This window comes from Hippocampus guttulatus, chromosome 10 (assembly GCF_054856545.1).
Source record: "Hippocampus guttulatus isolate MCC_2025c chromosome 10, RoL_Hgut_1.0, whole genome shotgun sequence".
NCBI classification, from domain to species: Eukaryota; Metazoa; Chordata; class Actinopteri; order Syngnathiformes; family Syngnathidae; genus Hippocampus; species Hippocampus guttulatus.
The window spans coordinates 9,040,275-9,057,461 of NC_141270.1; the positions used below are offsets into that span (position 1 = coordinate 9,040,275).

At 38.9% G+C, this 17,187-nt stretch overlaps 1 protein-coding gene across 8 annotated transcripts; it reads right to left on the bottom strand.

Moving 5' to 3' along the window:
- Nucleotides 1-31: 31 nt before the first annotated feature.
- Nucleotides 32-17,038, bottom strand: prom2 (prominin 2). 8 transcript variants are annotated; one of them, XM_086121416.1, is made up of 27 exons: nt 16,914-17,032; nt 15,545-15,674; nt 14,090-14,369; nt 13,536-13,597; nt 13,331-13,372; nt 11,534-11,739; nt 11,333-11,453; nt 10,740-10,803; nt 10,614-10,679; nt 9,546-9,715; nt 9,296-9,370; nt 8,894-8,930; nt 8,676-8,820; nt 8,438-8,590; nt 8,054-8,177; nt 7,883-7,965; nt 7,319-7,409; nt 7,142-7,240; nt 6,191-6,253; nt 6,017-6,106; nt 5,602-5,634; nt 5,471-5,530; nt 4,819-4,878; nt 3,934-4,023; nt 3,725-3,837; nt 3,361-3,424; nt 32-538 (listed from the first exon to the last, which is right to left on the bottom strand). In XM_086121416.1, exons 3-26 carry the CDS (start codon nt 14,295-14,297, stop codon nt 3,370-3,372), a joined length of 2,310 nt encoding a protein of 769 aa, XP_085977542.1. In that variant the 5' UTR covers nt 14,298-14,369; nt 15,545-15,674; nt 16,914-17,032; the 3' UTR covers nt 32-538; nt 3,361-3,369. The 8 variants fall into 8 exon arrangements, with proteins under 8 accessions (XP_085977542.1, XP_085977541.1, XP_085977545.1 ...); XM_086121415.1 differs by lacking the exon at nt 32-538 and adding an exon at nt 1,471-2,072 and having other exon boundaries at nt 16,914-17,031; XM_086121419.1 differs by lacking the exons at nt 32-538; nt 10,614-10,679 and adding an exon at nt 1,471-2,072.
- Between the last annotated feature and the right edge of the window lie 149 nt (nt 17,039-17,187).

A 17,187-nucleotide genomic window follows, 5' to 3' on the forward strand; every position in this document is an offset into this window, starting at 1 on the left:
AACAAATCAAGACTAGGCTAATCATATGCTGTTTGATTAAAATATATTTTAATTAAAAAAAATCAAAGGACCTTATTCACAAATAAATGCATGTTTACTTTTTGTGCACAAGATGGGCGCGTCCGCAAAATCACCGTCACATTCACGACACGTGCGTATTGATCGGCGACAGACATTTGTCAAATATAAACGTTTCCACCGTCTGATGGGGAGACTTACTTGATCGATACAAAAACCGAGGCCTTGATTTAATTTCTGTGCGATCAAAAGTGCTTTATTTACATAGTTTGTGAATGAACCCGAATGTCTTGTTGAGTTTCTGCAGCTGATGTTGAAGCTTTTGTATGAGCAGAGGTGATCTCATTCTTACAGCCAGTAGGCGGGTTCCACATGAAGACGTAAAGGATCACAGGAGCAGTCCAAATGTAGAACCAGAGAGTAATTGGAGTGTCCCAGGAGATGCCTGATGGATTTTTTCCTCCGTCCTTGCTAATAACATCCTCTGGCCACAATATTAGGTACACCTGGGCAACACAATCTGAAGGATCGAGTCCACAAAGCCAGTTCCAAATTAGCTCACTGGTGATGGGACAATGTGTTTTCTCAGGAATGTTGTAGAAATGTTATTTGTAAACACTTGCAATGTTGACAGAAACAAAATGTTGCATATTAGATGTTTCTTGGCGCGTCAAATCACGATTGATTGTACATCATTTAACATGATCAGTGTCCCATAGATGAATGTCAATAATTAACAATTAACGGTAATTTCAAAACAGTGTAATTGTTAATCGTAATTAATGTAAATTAATTTCTTCTTAGGCTAAATGTAGTTTTAATTTACATTTTAAGAGTATTAATATTATATGAAAAACCACCGTACCGTGAATTAAAAACAAAAAAACGTGTTTGATTGACGTAGTGGAGATGGAACAAGGCGTTTGCAGCATGGCACTGCCCCCTAGTGGCACCTTTGTAGGTCTTACTGAAATAATGACGAGCCATTTCAAAACGTGTGTAATGGTTGTACTGAGCAGCCAAACTTTGCTACACGACACTTGATCTTTGCCAAAAGGCCGCTGCCTTGTGCCAAGGACTTTTTCTCTTTGCCATTTTTGGTACTTTTTTGTGAATGTTGGTATGACTGCATCACAAAAAGTCTCAAATTATCCATTAGATGCGCACTAATTGACTGATACTTCAGTCAGTATTCACAGACCTAATAAGCCTTCTGATTTGAGTGTTCAAGTTCTCCTAATTCAATTATACATAGACCACCTGCCTCGTTTAATGGGTAAAGAAAATACATGCAGCGGACTCCCAGCACGCCTCCATTGTGTTTAAGGCAGTGATAATTTTACAGTTTGAGCCCTGCGAGTCCCATTATGCATTTAGAGAGTCCTAAATTTGTAATTCTGAAATGGTCTACTTATTCAATTGCATATGATAATAACACAAACAACAGCAATATACATCGATAATAGGTTTATTTCTTATATACAAATGCTGCAAAAATTTAAATAATTCAGGCATACAAGATTATAATCACAAAAAACTATCCAACTTTAGCTGCTTCCTCTGTGATATCTCTAATACTTGCTTTAACGTTACACGACTTGGCAATTGTCTGCTTTCCACGAGGTGAAGGCCGATCTCGCCAATCTCGTCTCGCAAGAACGGAAATCTCGTCACACGAGATCAAAACAACAATGGCGGCAATTATCGAACTGCGATCGTTGCTGGAAAAAAAGATTGTAGTTTTTGGGGGGTTTTTGCTTTTTTTTTTTTGACTGAGAAATTTCCTTGTGTCCCAAAATTGCACATTATTTGGAACTGTGTGTCTGGCGGGAAAATTATGCGTCTAGGACGTGGGTCGCAGAGCTGACAAGATGGCTGTTAAGGTTATTGTGCCATTATTATTATTGTTTTTTGCCTAATCAATGCAGGACAGTATGTGCAACATCTTTGCAGATTTCATTTTTTGTCTTCAGAGTTGTCTAAAATCTCAAGTCAACGCTGTTGTCGCTGTCAAGATGAGGACCATGCCGTCACACTGTTTTCATTCCTTGTCACTGGAAATAACACATCGCCAGGCCGGAAATGTTCAGTTGGGTTGACATATAGTCAAATTCATTTAAATATATGTTGCAGTTTTTAACCCACCTATATCCACAGAGCTCAGTGTGTTTCCTGGTTAGTGGTGACAATATACATCTAAATTAACAGTTCCAATAATGCCATGTTGACTCAGGTGGCAAAATGAATTACTACTAGATAAATGTTAAAAATGCACCCATATCCATCTCGCCAATATCCATCTCGCCATCAAAGTGGATTAGAATATAATTAGTTGGTAAAATGAAATTAATTGGGTCATGATCTGTGTTTCTGTCGACACTGTATTTAGTTTAAAGGGGAAGTCAAAATTTTCTTTACAATATGTTCACTGCCTGTTTTCTCAAGGTGAGCCATGATTGGTTGTTACCTGAGCCCTGAGCCATTCCGATGTCATTTTAAATTGACAGCAAGTTGCAAAATGGCTGCCGCGAGATAGACAAAAACAGGTGGATTGTATTGCTTAACTCACATTCCACAGATACATATTAATAAGAATACCGTGTTTGAACTAGTGTGGCTGCATAAATCATTTATTGTAAAGTAAATTTGGGGGTTGACTTCCCCCGTTTATCGCGGTTAATGGTGACCAAAACCACCCGCAATAAATGAAAATCCGCGAAGTGGCGACCAATTAACTTTTTTTTTTTTTAATGTCGGTAAGCGGTCCACGAGAAGCTGCGAAAGTCAGCAAAACAACAGCGAGTCACATAGAGCGACATATACAGTACTGTGCTCCATGTATATGAAAAAAAAATATATATACAGTATGTATATATATATATATATATATATATACAGTATATATATATATATATATATATATATACAGTATATATATATATATATATATATATATATATATATTTATTTATTTTTTATGAATGTTTGAAAAAATCCATGATGCACTGAAGCCGCGATAAACGAACCGTGAAATAGCGAGTGATCACTGTATTTCATTATTTCTGCACTTGCTCATTTGTTCTCCCTGTTCTCATTAAACTGCTGCACTGTGTCTACCAATCAGCTTGTCTAGGTGTTCATTGTTTTGTCAGTTTGCTTGTATTTAGTTGCCTCTGGTTTCTTTCAGTCCTTGCCGGTTCATTGGCTTGTCTCGTCATCTTGCATGCTGTCATGGCCGTTTTGGTTTGTTACTTGATATCGTGTTTATGGATTTATGTTAATTTTGTGTTTGATCCGTGATTCTGTGCCCTTTATTGTGTTGTTCTGGGAAAATATCTTTACCTTTTGTTTTTAAGTAGATACTGCCCTTGGGCTTTGTTTCCTTTCTTCGCTGTAGTATTCTTTCCTAAAAAAAAAATAAAAAATACATTTTTTTTAAAAATCCCAAACATCCATCCATCCATCCATCCATCCAAAACATTGTCATTTTAATTGAAAAATAAATTTGGTAAGATGAAAATAGTGGTTTTATTTTTTCAAGCGCTACATTTAAATATTTTTAGTATCAGTTTTTGGAATGTGGGACGATCTAAAGAGCATACACCCCTCCGCACAGGAAGGCTGGAGTCATTTTTTTACCCCAGAACAGCAATAGGTAATATGGATTAAGGTTGCATGGGCACTCTGGTGTAAATGATGTACTCACTTTATGATGTCGGCATACTTCATTCTCCTGTAGTGCTTTGCTAGTTTCACAGACAATATGATGTTGGGAATAAAGAAGATGACGCACCACCCAAGACTGAACCAGAAGGCATTCTAATGGTATGCGAAAAACACATAAAACCAATCACAAATGAGTTATTTGGATCTGACAATGCTACCTTTTTTTCCTGAATTGTGGTTCCTGCTTACCAGAGATGGCACAAGGTACAAACACAGGATGGTCTGAGCAGAGTCCACAACCTCAGCCAGAGGACCACAGCGGCCAAATTCTACCTTCATCTGATGAAAAAAAGTGTTAGTTTGTACAGTAGGTTTGTTAGTTTCTAGCTAGCGAGCTAGTTTATTTTTTTGGTGACTACTGGTAGTTTGTTAGTTTCAAAGCTAGCGGTATTACGGTACTTTGATAATGGGCTAGCTGTTTTTTTTTTTTTATTCATTCTGTTTTCCAGGAAGGTGGGATTTATTGTACTTTATTCTAATTGTTTTTTCTTTTGGTTCATCACAACGCATTCTGACCGTCTCTCATAATATTCTTTAGATTTAGGAATACAGTGTTCCCTCCCTACTCTCGGTTCATTTATTGCGGATTCACTCTCATATTTTCATTTGTGACCATTGATCGGACCGGTGTATTTTGTTTCTGTTTTTTAATGCAAAACGGACCATGAAAAGTAGACAGTTGGTCACCTATAATCAGCAGCTTGGTATTTATTCTACATTTTTAATTTTAAAAGTTACATTTGTTCAGTGTAACAAGTATTTAGGAGGGTGGGACCTCTGATGGGGTTCATAATGGCTTCGTAGATAAAAAGAAGAGAAACGTTAACCTCTATTTCACGGAAATTCATTTACGGGGTGGGGTGGCTGGAAATGTGTTGCCTATGAAAAGTGAGAGAAAACTGTAAAGTAATATCATTTCATTGTGTAACTTAATTGGAGACAGCAGTCCGTATAATCATCATGCAGTCAGCACAAATCATGTGACGTTGAGAGAGGAAAGTAATTTCATCTGTGCTGTATGTTACACATAGAGCGTATAACAACAGCATGGACATATATTGTATACGTCCTTACCATACGTCCGATGCAATCTAAACCGGGAGACAGCTGGCTTTGCAGGAATTTTTTTATTTTCTGTGGGTGATAAAGAACATTGAGAATAATATCAAAATAAAATCCAGAACAATAATCCTCAAATATTCTTTCTAGCTTCCAATCGGAAAGAATTAGTGGATTCTCCCAGTTTGTGGCATTTGGAGTAAAGCCTCTGAAGCGAATTATTAACATCAAGAGCAGTGTGTCAGTCTAACATTTTATCCCATTCAGTCTAATTGGCTGTATGTCAGCCAAGAGAGCTTTTGCATACATGGCTACACAGGAAAAGAAAATCTAAAACATTTTGAAAAAGTTATTTGGCTGGAATAATGCTGTGCTATTTCATCGAAACAAAAATGTGTCAGCACGTACTATTTTTAGGTTTTTTTTAGAATAGAATGAATTTATGAGAAGTATCTAAGTTAGTTTACAAGACATATTTCATGAAGTCATAAATAATGGTACAGAATCATGTATTTAGTCTAAAGTCAGCCAGGAATAGTCTTGATAATTATCGAAAAATAAAAGTAAAAGAACCTAATACAGATTTGTGATGGACAAAAGTAAAACTGCATCCAGGGGTTCGAAAGAGCAAAGGCAAAAGGGGAGAGAGGTTGTGATGCAAACTCACATCTTTAATGTCTTGGGTGTTGAGAGCATTTTGTGTGTCCGCCAACGTGTTCCCCACCTCCTACAAGAAAATGGTACAATTATGCATTCAACATAGGCACATCATCATGTACGTATGTAAGATGAGCTCACCTTTATGACGTTTATAGTTTTAATGGCATCGTCCTGCAAAGGAAAAGCAGATGTAGAGCATTTACAACGCTTAACAGAGGGTTGTAATCGCATTCAAGGATATAATCCAAGCTGGCCACTTGCCAGTTAATGTTTACTTGCTGGCTGTGTGTTCACTGGTTACTTCGCTCATTCTTTAGCCGAGTTTGGCTCGAATTGCAGTTTGTTAGACAATTACTTTAGCTTGTTTAGCGATCATCATAGTTGGTTGGCTATGTTGTTTGTTTGCTGGTGTCACAATTTGTGTCAGAGTCAGTGTGATAGTTTAACGAGATATTAAATTACTTGACTGGCTTGTTAGTGGTTTTTGTTCGTAGGCTGCATAGTTAGACGTCAACTTGCTTGTTTATTAGGTTGCGTCATAGAGGCCACACACCAATTTTGGGTTGATGCTCATCGTAATAGAGGTCTTAATTTTGGTCAGGTCGTCGGCTGCTGTGTTCAATACCCCTTTGAAGATTGGCTCCTGAAGGGTGACAAGATTAGCGGATGTGTTGACGTTCACTGTGATCATTCCAGACAACTGATGTGAAGTGGTGAGGTGACTCACATTACTGGCTGTGGCTTGATCTCTGAAGTCCTTAATTGTGTTGTCCAGTTGAATGGTGTCAATCTAATGCAGTCGAAAACATATTACGATAGTCCATACACAACTGTCATGACAATGTACTAGATTTTTTACTACCAACATTGTTTAACCTGATTTAGTTAATGGTTTGGTCATCGTTTTCCAAAGCAAATGCAGATGTTAAGAAAAGTCTGCTTTCATGAAGGACTTTACAAATCTCACCTCAACTCAAGTGTATTTATAGAGCACTTTCAAACAGCCATTGCTGCACACAAAGTGCTGTACATGGAGCAACTAACATATACAACAGTAAAGCAATAAAAAAAGTAGCAAAGACGGTTGAGAGAACCAAACAGTATAACTAAGATCAGAATTTGGGTCATGCTGAGTCAAATGCCAAAGAATACAAGCGAGTTTTGAGCCGGGTTTTAAAGATGGGCATCAAGGAGGCTTGCCGAATGTTCAGTGGGAGGTCATTCCAGAGAGAGGGACCAGCAACAGAAAAGGCTCGATCCCCACTGAGCCTCAGTTTAGTTCTTGGTACTTCTAATAATGTCTGGTCGCGCCGGGCAGGTGTGTAGGGGCGGATGAGCTCAGAGAGGTAAATCGAAGAATAATTACTATTAAGAGACTGATATCAAAGGATGTGGACAATTTTACGTTGAACAATGGCTCTAAATGCTTACTCGATTGTTAAAATAGTTGATGATTAATTTTCACACCTCCGCACAACATAAATCAACAACACACAGGAGAATTTCTGTCCAAATTTAACGTAGGTGGACAGGTTCCGGACAATGTCACTCGTGGTATCCACTTGGGCAGCCACAATTTTTTTTTTAATCCCAAATTGCTGTATGTAAGAAAGAACATGACTTTTTGTACTATTTTCACTGAAGAACCCACACACACACTCAGACATTTTCAGCGCACCGTTAGATGGTCTGTCTGGATGTTTTGGAGATTCGATTTGAATTCTTCGTCGAAGATTTGGGGGACATTGATGTCGATGTTATCGATTTTCTTGATGTGCTGTGTACCAAGAAGATGTGTTTTAAGATATGCACGTAATCATCACCAAACGTGAGCGTGGGAGGAGTCGACATTTACCTGGTCTATTTTGAGGTACTGATTAATTTGAGATCCATAACTCTTTTCCAGCTGGAGTGTGGACCACAGAGACTTGTTTTCCCCACACTCACTGCAAACACGAACATCATCCATCAAATTGCGGCCTACTTGAATCTTTACCAAAACTTGGCTTTGTATGACAGTCAAAGCCAAGTCATCTGCTGGTTTTAACAATTGATCTACGCCAAACTTGGAAGGAGGAATGTGGTTGGTTAAACTGAGGCAACACAAGCGTGGCAAGGTCACATGACAAAAAGACGTCTTGAATGCTCACATCTCGATTTCGATACAATAGGGTTTTCTCGCCCAGCACTAGACCCTTCAAAATTTGTTCACAATTGTCCAGTTAAGTCTTTTGGTTGCTTTGCTTGACGTGCAATCTAAATGTGGTCACGAGTGGCAATGCCAACAATCCTCTCATGTTAGCAACAATTATTAACATTCTCGTTTTGTCTCTTGCCCCCTTTGGACAATTAATTGCACACCCTTAACCTCTGGTGCGTTGGAATGCAGAATAAACATGTGCAACATATGTGCAACTACCTGTATAAACTCTCGAGAGTGAAATTGCCCTTCAGGTTTAGAGTTTTACCCAAATCCAATTGTGGTATCACAGTTGGAGCGAACTGTCAAGAGAGGAGGAAAAAAACAAGCATGTTCACGCATGTGTACGTTACGTTTTTGTTGTTGTTTTAAGCATTTTACACACTTCACCTTCAGCAGTTCTCCACTGCTCCATGGTTTACACACCAGCGTGTGAACGTTGCCTCCCAGCAGAAAGAGCAGCGTCACAGCCAACATGAGCAGCCACGAGACCAGGACGCTCAAACTTGCCCCACTGAAAATGAAAAGAAGACGGTTACCTCCGACAAGCACAAAGAGCAGCAATTGATTTTCATCTTTTTTTTTTCTTTCAGGAGCAACCATGTAGCCACAGCTTTTGCAATGTGGGAATCATGATACAAAGTCACATATTTGAGCAAATAAAAATGAAAATGTATCAAAAGATTACTTCTGTGACCAAGATGGCAGTGCTAATTCAAAGATTAAGAAGGGAAGGGTACAGTAGTAATTTGGCCAACACTGAACTGCACTCACGTGATGAGGATAATTCCACCGCAATTGGCCACATTGGATCGTTCCGTGGGCTCTTGAGTCGGTTTCAGACCGAGAGGTCCCAAGATGAGACCCAGAACGTTACATAGAACCACGAGCAGGACCACGAAGCACATGCTGACACACACACCCCACCTAGCAAAGCAACCACCAATGAGACAATGGATTTTGCCTTCTCTGCTTTCATGTGTCAATGACAAGCGTTTTGGAGTCTTCTTACCTGATGCTCTCAGCTCGGTCCACCTTCCTCTTCAACTGGATGTTGTTATTCTGCAGGTTTTCCACCCGGCCCAGTAATTGATTCATATTTAATTTTTGGGATATGTCGTTCACCTTTTGGGAGATCTGAGTTTTGATATTGTTCACTAAATATGAAATGAGACAAAATAAGTCATTTGATATCTTGACACATGGCTTGGGCACGTAATGATTACTCACGGTTCAAGGTGTCCAAATTGTTTGTGATGTCCCTTAACTACAAACAAGTCAAATGGTTACTTTTCAACTTTAAAGTAACGCATAATGAATCATAGATGAAATATTGGATAATCTACTCAGTATCCTTGGTCACTGAAGTCAATTAGGCTGAAGGCATGACATTTATGCACACTAAAAATTTGAACAGATGGAAAACCAGGCTAAATATAGAGTGGTTTTTAACACCAGGCAACCTTAGTGAGGCTAAGAAGAGGTACAGAAAATGGATGGATGAATGTTTCAAACATAGCCAATGGCACACATATGTAATTAGAACATTCAATTCCAATAAGAATAATAACAATAACAATTGTCATAATAATAAAGACCATGTGACTTAATGAAATAATGCAATGAACTGACCTTGTCAGTTGATTTACTTCCTTCCAGTTGATCTCTAACTGTAGATAGTTTATTTTTCATGTCAGTATTTGTGAACTGTGGAGCAAAAAAAGGAAAAGAAAGTGTCATGCACAATTTTGTCAACAGCATATTTTCTATTATTCTTGTTGTTTATTTTAATCCCATTGAGTTGAACTGAATCGAAACATTGCACTTTGAACACTCTAAAGATCGAGTCAAGTAGGTACAATATTTGATTGTTGTGACTTACATCGGATGGCAGGTTAGTGCTCTCTAGACTCGTCCTCAAATTGTGACAGTCACTCGTGACGCATTGTGTCAGGTCATTTGTAATTGTGCTCTTTAAATTATTGAAGTTCGTTTTCTCATCTGCCATTTTGTTGTTCAGGTCTTTCTGCAATGTCGTCAGCTCATCCACAGCTACCCATGGAAAAGTACACCGTTAAGCATTGTTTTCAACCAAACACCTGACAAAGCATTCTTTGGCTGTTTTATGAAAGAATCAGCCTCAACACATTTGAATAATTTTGACATTGTTGCATCGTCTAAATAAACAGCCCGGTGTGTCGCAAATTATTCCAAATATGTAAAATGTTTCAGGTTCAACACGTTTAATGTACACTTAATATTTTAGGGTTTTTTTCAGGGCTTCACAGTCACCCAAGACTGCAAGTGGGCAATTTCCGACCACCTTGACGCACAGAAAACTCCCGACCTAAACAAAATTACCTAGACGACAAGCTACCAAAACAGAAAGACGACCTACCAATCTACCTCCTGACCAAACAATAAGCCTAGCTAGACAAGAACTACCAATTACCCACTCACTTACTAAGATACCAACCTACCTAAACAAAAACTACCTGCCTAACAAAATATACCAAGATGGGTTATATTTGGGTGGGTTGGTAATACCAACCCACCCAAATGAAAAAAAAACAGCAAAACCTACCTACCACAAGAAATGATCTTCCTTTCTAGCTACACAAGAAAAGCTACCAACCCAATCACCACCTACAGAAAAAACACCTTACCCATCCATCCACTTACTTCTATCCCTACTTAAATATTAAATAACGACCTAAACATAAATTACTTACTTACCGATCCATCTATCCGTCAGCCTATACCAAAACTTCCAGTTCTTGTATGTCTAACATTTGATCGAAAAGGCAACCAAAAAGTGCAAAGCAGTTCTCAGGATGATGGATTGTAGATCGTGGGCTGGTCTCTGCTTGTCATAACTTGACAACAATGATGCAATCAGCTCTTCACACGCTCAGTCAGAAACAGTACTTGGTATCCAAACGTGTCATACCAACTTTTAGACGGTCAAGGTCAGCCACCCCATCATTTGGAAGGATGTGATTCAGTAACGCAGGTCCTGACAGGAAACATATTAGATGATAACAAATTTGACTACATTAAAAATTACTCTTGATACCTTTTATGTTTTTTTCAACATTGTCCACCATGTTACTGCTCTGGTCCCCCACATGTTGGAATTGCTGGAAACAGGAAGATCACTTTTACCATATTAAACACAAGGCTGAAACATCGTACATCGTAGTAATGTTTGGCAATTGTGACAATAAAAATATCATAAAAATGTGATGAAGTAATACAACTGAAACAATATAAAATATCAAATTTTACTATTAAAAAAAATCACACTCTTGTTAACATGTAATGAGAAAAAAAATTAAAGATTGCACCAATTAGTTATTCAAATAAAATGGATATTTTATTTTAATGGTAATCAACTATCACCACCAGTTAGATTTGATAAAACATAAATTGAAAAAATACATTTAATGAATGAAGTTTAGGAAAAATGGGCTTGCAAATTTCCACAAAAAAAAAAGCGGTTTACTGTTGTTCGTGTAAATGGTCATCAGGCCCAATTAAACAACAGAGCAAGGACCCATGTCCTTTTAACAGCCCTGGATTTTGATTTGGTTTGAGCAGCAGCAATCCAAAAAAGCATGAGTAAAGAGAAGTAAACAAAGGTCCCCAAACAGGCATAGTGGAAAATACCTTGTCCAGGTTTCTGAGAAAGGCTTTGATGTTATCAAAGGTGTTGTTGAGTTTTATTTGGCTTTGGTCCAGTCTCGCTCTAAATTCCCAGGTACTTTCGAACATGCAGATGTTACCAGCTCTGCAAACACAAGAGTCCAAAATACAATTTGGGTTACTTGCAATGTGCTACCACAGAGTCATTTAAATAAAAAGACTTACAAGAGAAAGATTGTGATGATGGCAGTGCTCCAGTACAAGTTTCTCCTTTCCTTCAAAATAGAGCGTGTCTGCTCCTGGTACATTTCGCCCCCACATTTGCCAGCAAAGCGGCAGCAGGCAATTACCGAGCCCACTATGGGCATCAGTAGGATGTAGAGAAGGCCGATGACCGCGCACACTACGAAGCCACTGTCGTAGGCCAACACCTGTTCATGAACAAATTGGGGTATGGTAGTTGTCACAATGCCTCTTCCCAATAAAGCATTTTATACAGGTGGAAGGGGAGAGAGGGGGTGGGGATAGATAGGTAGGAAGCGATGTGGTAAACTAGATAGGTAAGTAGGTAGCGTGCTTGGCACATAGTATGGCTAGAAAGGTAGGTAGCTGGCAAGGTGGCTAGGTAGCCAAATAGTTGGTTAGACAGGTAGTTAGCTATGTGAGGAGTTAGGTGAGTAGCAAGCTAGCAGGCTTTATGGCTAAATAGGTAAGTAGTTAGTGACGTGGGTACACTAAGAACACTTGGGTTAAATTTCTGTTTTAATAAAGGACCAACCCACACTTGGGTGTGTGTGTGTGTGTGTGTGTGTGTATGTATATATACTGTATATATATTAGAGCTGTCAGTTTAGCGCGTTTTTATTGGCATTAATTTAAATGAATTTTAACGGGATTCATTTTTTTCACGCCCATGTCTGTTTTGCCAGCCACGGCAGCACGAGACACCGAAAACGGATACTTAAAGAGTTTATGAATGGAAAGTTTACTTTTAAAAAGTTGCCAGATTGCTCCACTGACAAGACCAAAGTTATCTGTTCTTCTCTCTCTCTGTATCATACAGGTATACGATGTATGCGACTGACGCGATTGTTGCTTGTTTGGAACTATTGTGTGTGGAAGGTTACAGTGTTCTGTGTCCATATAAATATAGCGGGTGGAGCTTCTCTGTGTTCGTCTGACAGTGACAGTGCGCTGCAGTGGTAGCGACCTCGCGAAAATAAAACGTCTCCAGTGTTGTCATCGAACCAAGTGTAGTCATTCGAAATGAGGTCGACACAAAACCGTAGAGAGACTTCCGCGCAAGAAGGACCAACACAATCAACATAGCCTGACTGTGTTAGGGGGAGTGAACCCCCACCCCCCTTTCAGAATGGTTTGCCCCAGCAGCACCGGGCAAGTGCATGCGTGCGCTTGTTTGTACGGCCGGTAGTTTTGAATCCAGCGGCACATAATGAACATTGGTGTCCGGTGTCTCGTTATTCTTCAACAAACATACAGAAACAGACTGCTGTGTTCAAAGCAAACTTGAGAAAAACGAAGTATGCAACCATGGTTTAAATCCACTCTAGGCTAAGTACTAGTTTACCTTAGATGTGCACTTTGTTATACTGCTCTATTTTGATTTCATTAAAAAAGCTGTTAAAGCAGCTGTTGTGTGACAAAATATTTTTTTCACTGTTGTTGATGGACAGTAATATTGTGTGAGAGATTATGTGTCAATAACTGCTCCAAGTGAAAAATGTTCATGTAAAATTGAAAATCGAAATTGTTATTTCAGTAAATATTTGCATTTGGCACATAGAAAACTGATTCATGATTCCATGTTGATGAGAGCATTAAAATAGGGAAAAATAGGACAAAAAATGTAAAAGGAAATTCAGAAAAAATGTGTGAGTAATCACGATTAATTTTGTTCATTTGAGTTAATTATGACAGTTGCATTTTTAATTAGATTAAATATTTTAATCGTTTGACAGCTCATATATATACATATACACACGCACACACACAATGCCTTACCAACGCAAGGTCCTTGAGCTTTTTTTTATTCCTGCACTCAACCTGTCCAACTCACACGCAGTTACAAGGTAACGTGACAGTGTTCAAAGGATTAATATGAGTAACGTACTTACCAAAACAACGATAAAGAAATCCAAATGTCAGTTATTTACTTGAACACGTGCTGTGCATGTAGATATATGAACAGGAAGTCAATGGCTGTCACCTGTTTAATGTACTTGTCTGATCGCAGAATGCTCATATTCCGCACTGCTTGCTCGATCAGCCCTACATCAAGGGATTCAAGCAGAGAGAATGGTGAAACCTTATTTAAAATACCATTTCAACTGAGTTACTCCAGACTAAGCAAAATTTCAGTTTTTCAAAAAGAGATGGTTATAAGCATGTTGTGTTCCACGCAAAGATTTTAATCTGTGACATTGTAACAACAGAAATGTGACACTTGCGTACCATGAGATGACAATGCAAAATCATGCTGGATTTGCGTACTTGTAGTAAATACAGTACGTATACCTACTGACTGTTACCTCATTCACCTACTGGTGACACAGCACCAGGAGCAACTGGTGGTTCGCTATCTTGCTCAAGGACACTTCGACATGGCTGCTGGGGCCGGGGATCAAACCACCAACCTCCAGGTTGGGAAACGACCACTCTACTACTGAGCTACTTGTGCAACTTTCCGAATGTTGCTTTTTTTCTCCAAAAATTCTGATTTAATTTCTCATTGTAAAAAGTTTCTTACAAAGTATTACTGACCTGCAGGAAAGGCTTTGGGTTGGATAACACTGAGAAAGCCATTGACCATATTAGCCATGAAGCTGGTGGTCTTGTCAGACAAATCAGAGTAGTTCGCCGAAGGCATGTCCTGTAGGTTACATGCTGTGTTTTGTTCCGCTGCTAAGTAACCCCCTAGAATCCAGAATCCTGCTATGGCCCTCAACACTGCAACCATGCCGTGCCGCATCTTGCTGGCCTCTGTTCCCTTGCTTAGCGGAAGGGAGTACCGTCAGGGGCTACTTGGTGGAAAGTGTCTCACCTGCAACCGACATCACACAAATACTGTAAGATGACAAGCTCACATAGGGGAACCCACACAGATGGTCACAAAAACAGGCAGTCAGGCTCGTCATAGAAATAGGGGGAAAACTAAATAATGAACATTCTCCTTAGTTCCGCATGTTAAAATACTATGTTGACACATTAGTGTGGAGAAAGAGCTGACTTTTAAACAGTACTGCCGAATAACAGGAAGCATTACAAGATGTTGGGTGAGTTTCTGTGTTTGTAGTGTAAACACAATGAAATGCTGTGTGCACCTGAAACACCGGCACGCCTCTATTACTGCAATCTGGTGAGATTCCAGCAAGACACAGCAAAGTACTTAAACTTCTGGTCTGCTATTCGACCCCTGTTGCACAAACTTAAATCCAAGACACGAAAAGTTTTTGAAGACAACAGCATTTAATGCTACAAACTTCGTCAGGTATATGAAGAACAAAAATCGCTCAGGCCTCACTGATGAGTGTACAATGTGAAAACGAAGGTGAGGTCTACAGCCCTGACGCTGCATGCTGAGGTTCGGGAACAAAAATCACTTTATAACAGGATAAAATAATTACTGTAATTGGCCGTTATTTTGCAAATGTGTATTTTACATTATTAAGTGAAATAGGTCTTTATCATTTGACAGCTGACATATTGATCAATTTATGCTGGAACACAGAAGCCGACGGCATTTTTGGTCGCCTGCAAGTGGATAATTTCAGTTTGGCCTTCATTTCCCAAACAATATATATATATACATACTGTGTGTGTGTGTGTGTGTGTGTGTGTATATATATATATATATAGATATAGATATAGATAGATATATATCTATATATATATAAAAATTGGACTTGACCTTTGACCAGTACTGCTTTTTATATCACAATAGGACCACAAATTAAAATATTAATTTAACTAATTACTTAATATGAATCCTTATGTGGACCACAGGCCAGAAATTACATTTAAAGCAATAAAATAATAGAATAAACTTTTGAATATGGTTGGATCACAGCTATACGATACTTTTGTCAATATCATGTCATCTACATGCATTTAATCCCTCAAATCAGACCAGTGCTGATAAAAAACTTCTCAAGGTCATAAAAAGGAAGCTGGAAGTAGTGCAAGAGGCACTAAATTGTTATCAATTGACACACCTACCACATCTCAGTGACCTCCTGTGATATGCGATTCTGACGGCAGTCCCGCTCCAAGTTGATCTGCTCTACAGGTTGTTGTCAAGTTGATTACATGCTCTACCTCTGGGAGGAGGGTGAAGGAAATAGTGGCACTGAAAGATGAAGGAGTGAAGTCATGGAGGAGGAGCAGTAGGTGGGTGTGAAGGAAGTAAATAGAAATGTGATCTTGACCCACCAGCTTCCCAGCAGTTGGGATCACGCAGGTTTAAAGTTAATGGAAGAGCAAATGCAAATGAGCCCAGACATACTGAACCAAGAGATTACGGCAACATAAACTTTCAGTTGAATGGTTACAAAAAAGGCAAAGTTTATGCCATCTGTAATGTTGATTGCCTTACGTCATCCATCTTTTAAAATATGTATTTATAAATTTCCACATTTATCTCACTGAAAAAAATTGTCCACACTAATGAAACTATCCATCCATCCATTCATCCATTTTCTGATCCGCTTTATCCACACAAGGGTCGCTGGAGGGGGGTTGCTGGAGCCAGCCAATCGCATTGCATGGCACACAGAGACAAACAACCATCCATGCTCACTCACACCTCGGGACAATTTAGAGTGTGCCATTAACCTGCCATGCATGTTATTGGAATGTGGGAGGAACCCGGATTACCTGGAAAAAACCCACACAGTCACAAGGAGAGCATGCAAACTCCACACAGAGAGGCCAGAGCTGGAATTGAACCCTGCAACTCTGCACTGTGAGGCCGATGCGATAACCAGTCGACCACCAGGCCGCCGCTGGATTGATTAAAATTAAATTCTAAATAAAATTAAACAAGTTTTACTGTTTTTATTTAAAATGACACATTTAAGATAAGATAACCTTTATTTGTCCCACACTGGGGAAATTTGCAGTCTAGAGCAGCAAAATTTGTTTAAAAAAATGGCAGTTTAACTAAGTACTTGATTAATTAATTATCAATATTAGACATTTGACATAAAATACTTTTGAGTTATACATCACAAAGGCAATGTCTTTCTTCATTTTGATTCCTTTTTTTACACTACATTGTTATCAATGCAACATTTCTGTTTTATCTGAGTTCAGGGGAAAAAAGCAGAGTCTCAGAATTAAAATTTTAAATTAAGCAAACGAATTAAAATAACGGTCACTTAATATTCTGGTGCTTTAAATTGTACTTCGGCACCACCACCTGCTGACGGATAAACACTGCGGTTTGGTGAATTTTTTTGAGCTCCTACTGCCGTTTGACGCCTCATATCTTCGGTTTTCCGATCCAAAAACACCCGAATTCAACATCAAGACATCACACGGGTCGGGGGAGAACATACTCGGAGAAAAATGTTTGTTTTTATCTTACTCATAGCTACCGGGTACCTCTCGAGAAGCGTTGCCTTTATGTCGTTTTTCTGAAGTATGATTTATCGACTGCTATTGCTAACGAAGCTCGTCAAGCAAGCGCAAATTCCGACTACAATTAACTCAAGGCCGTCTAAGTACAGCCAAACATTAAAGAGGCGAATATGACAAGGAACAAACAGTAGACTCCACGCGTGACGTCAATTCCTCGGGATTGGTCAATTTAATGTCCTTATTAAGTGTTTCTTATAGCGTCCTTATTACGTGTTATAGCG

Excerpts from the sequence above, each read along its gene's own strand:
- prom2 (XM_086121416.1), bottom strand. The coding sequence starts at position 14,297 with ATGCGGCACGGCATGGTTGCAGTGTTGAGGGCCATAGCAGGATTCTGG. Across the intron at positions 13,373-13,535 it reads CAGACAAGTACATTAAACAG|GTTGAGTGCAGGAATAAAAA; the intron begins GTGACAGCCATT and ends TGAGTTGGACAG. Across the intron at positions 8,931-9,295 it reads GAAGTAAATCAACTGACAAG|TTAAGGGACATCACAAACAA; the intron begins GTCAGTTCATTG and ends ACTTGTTTGTAG.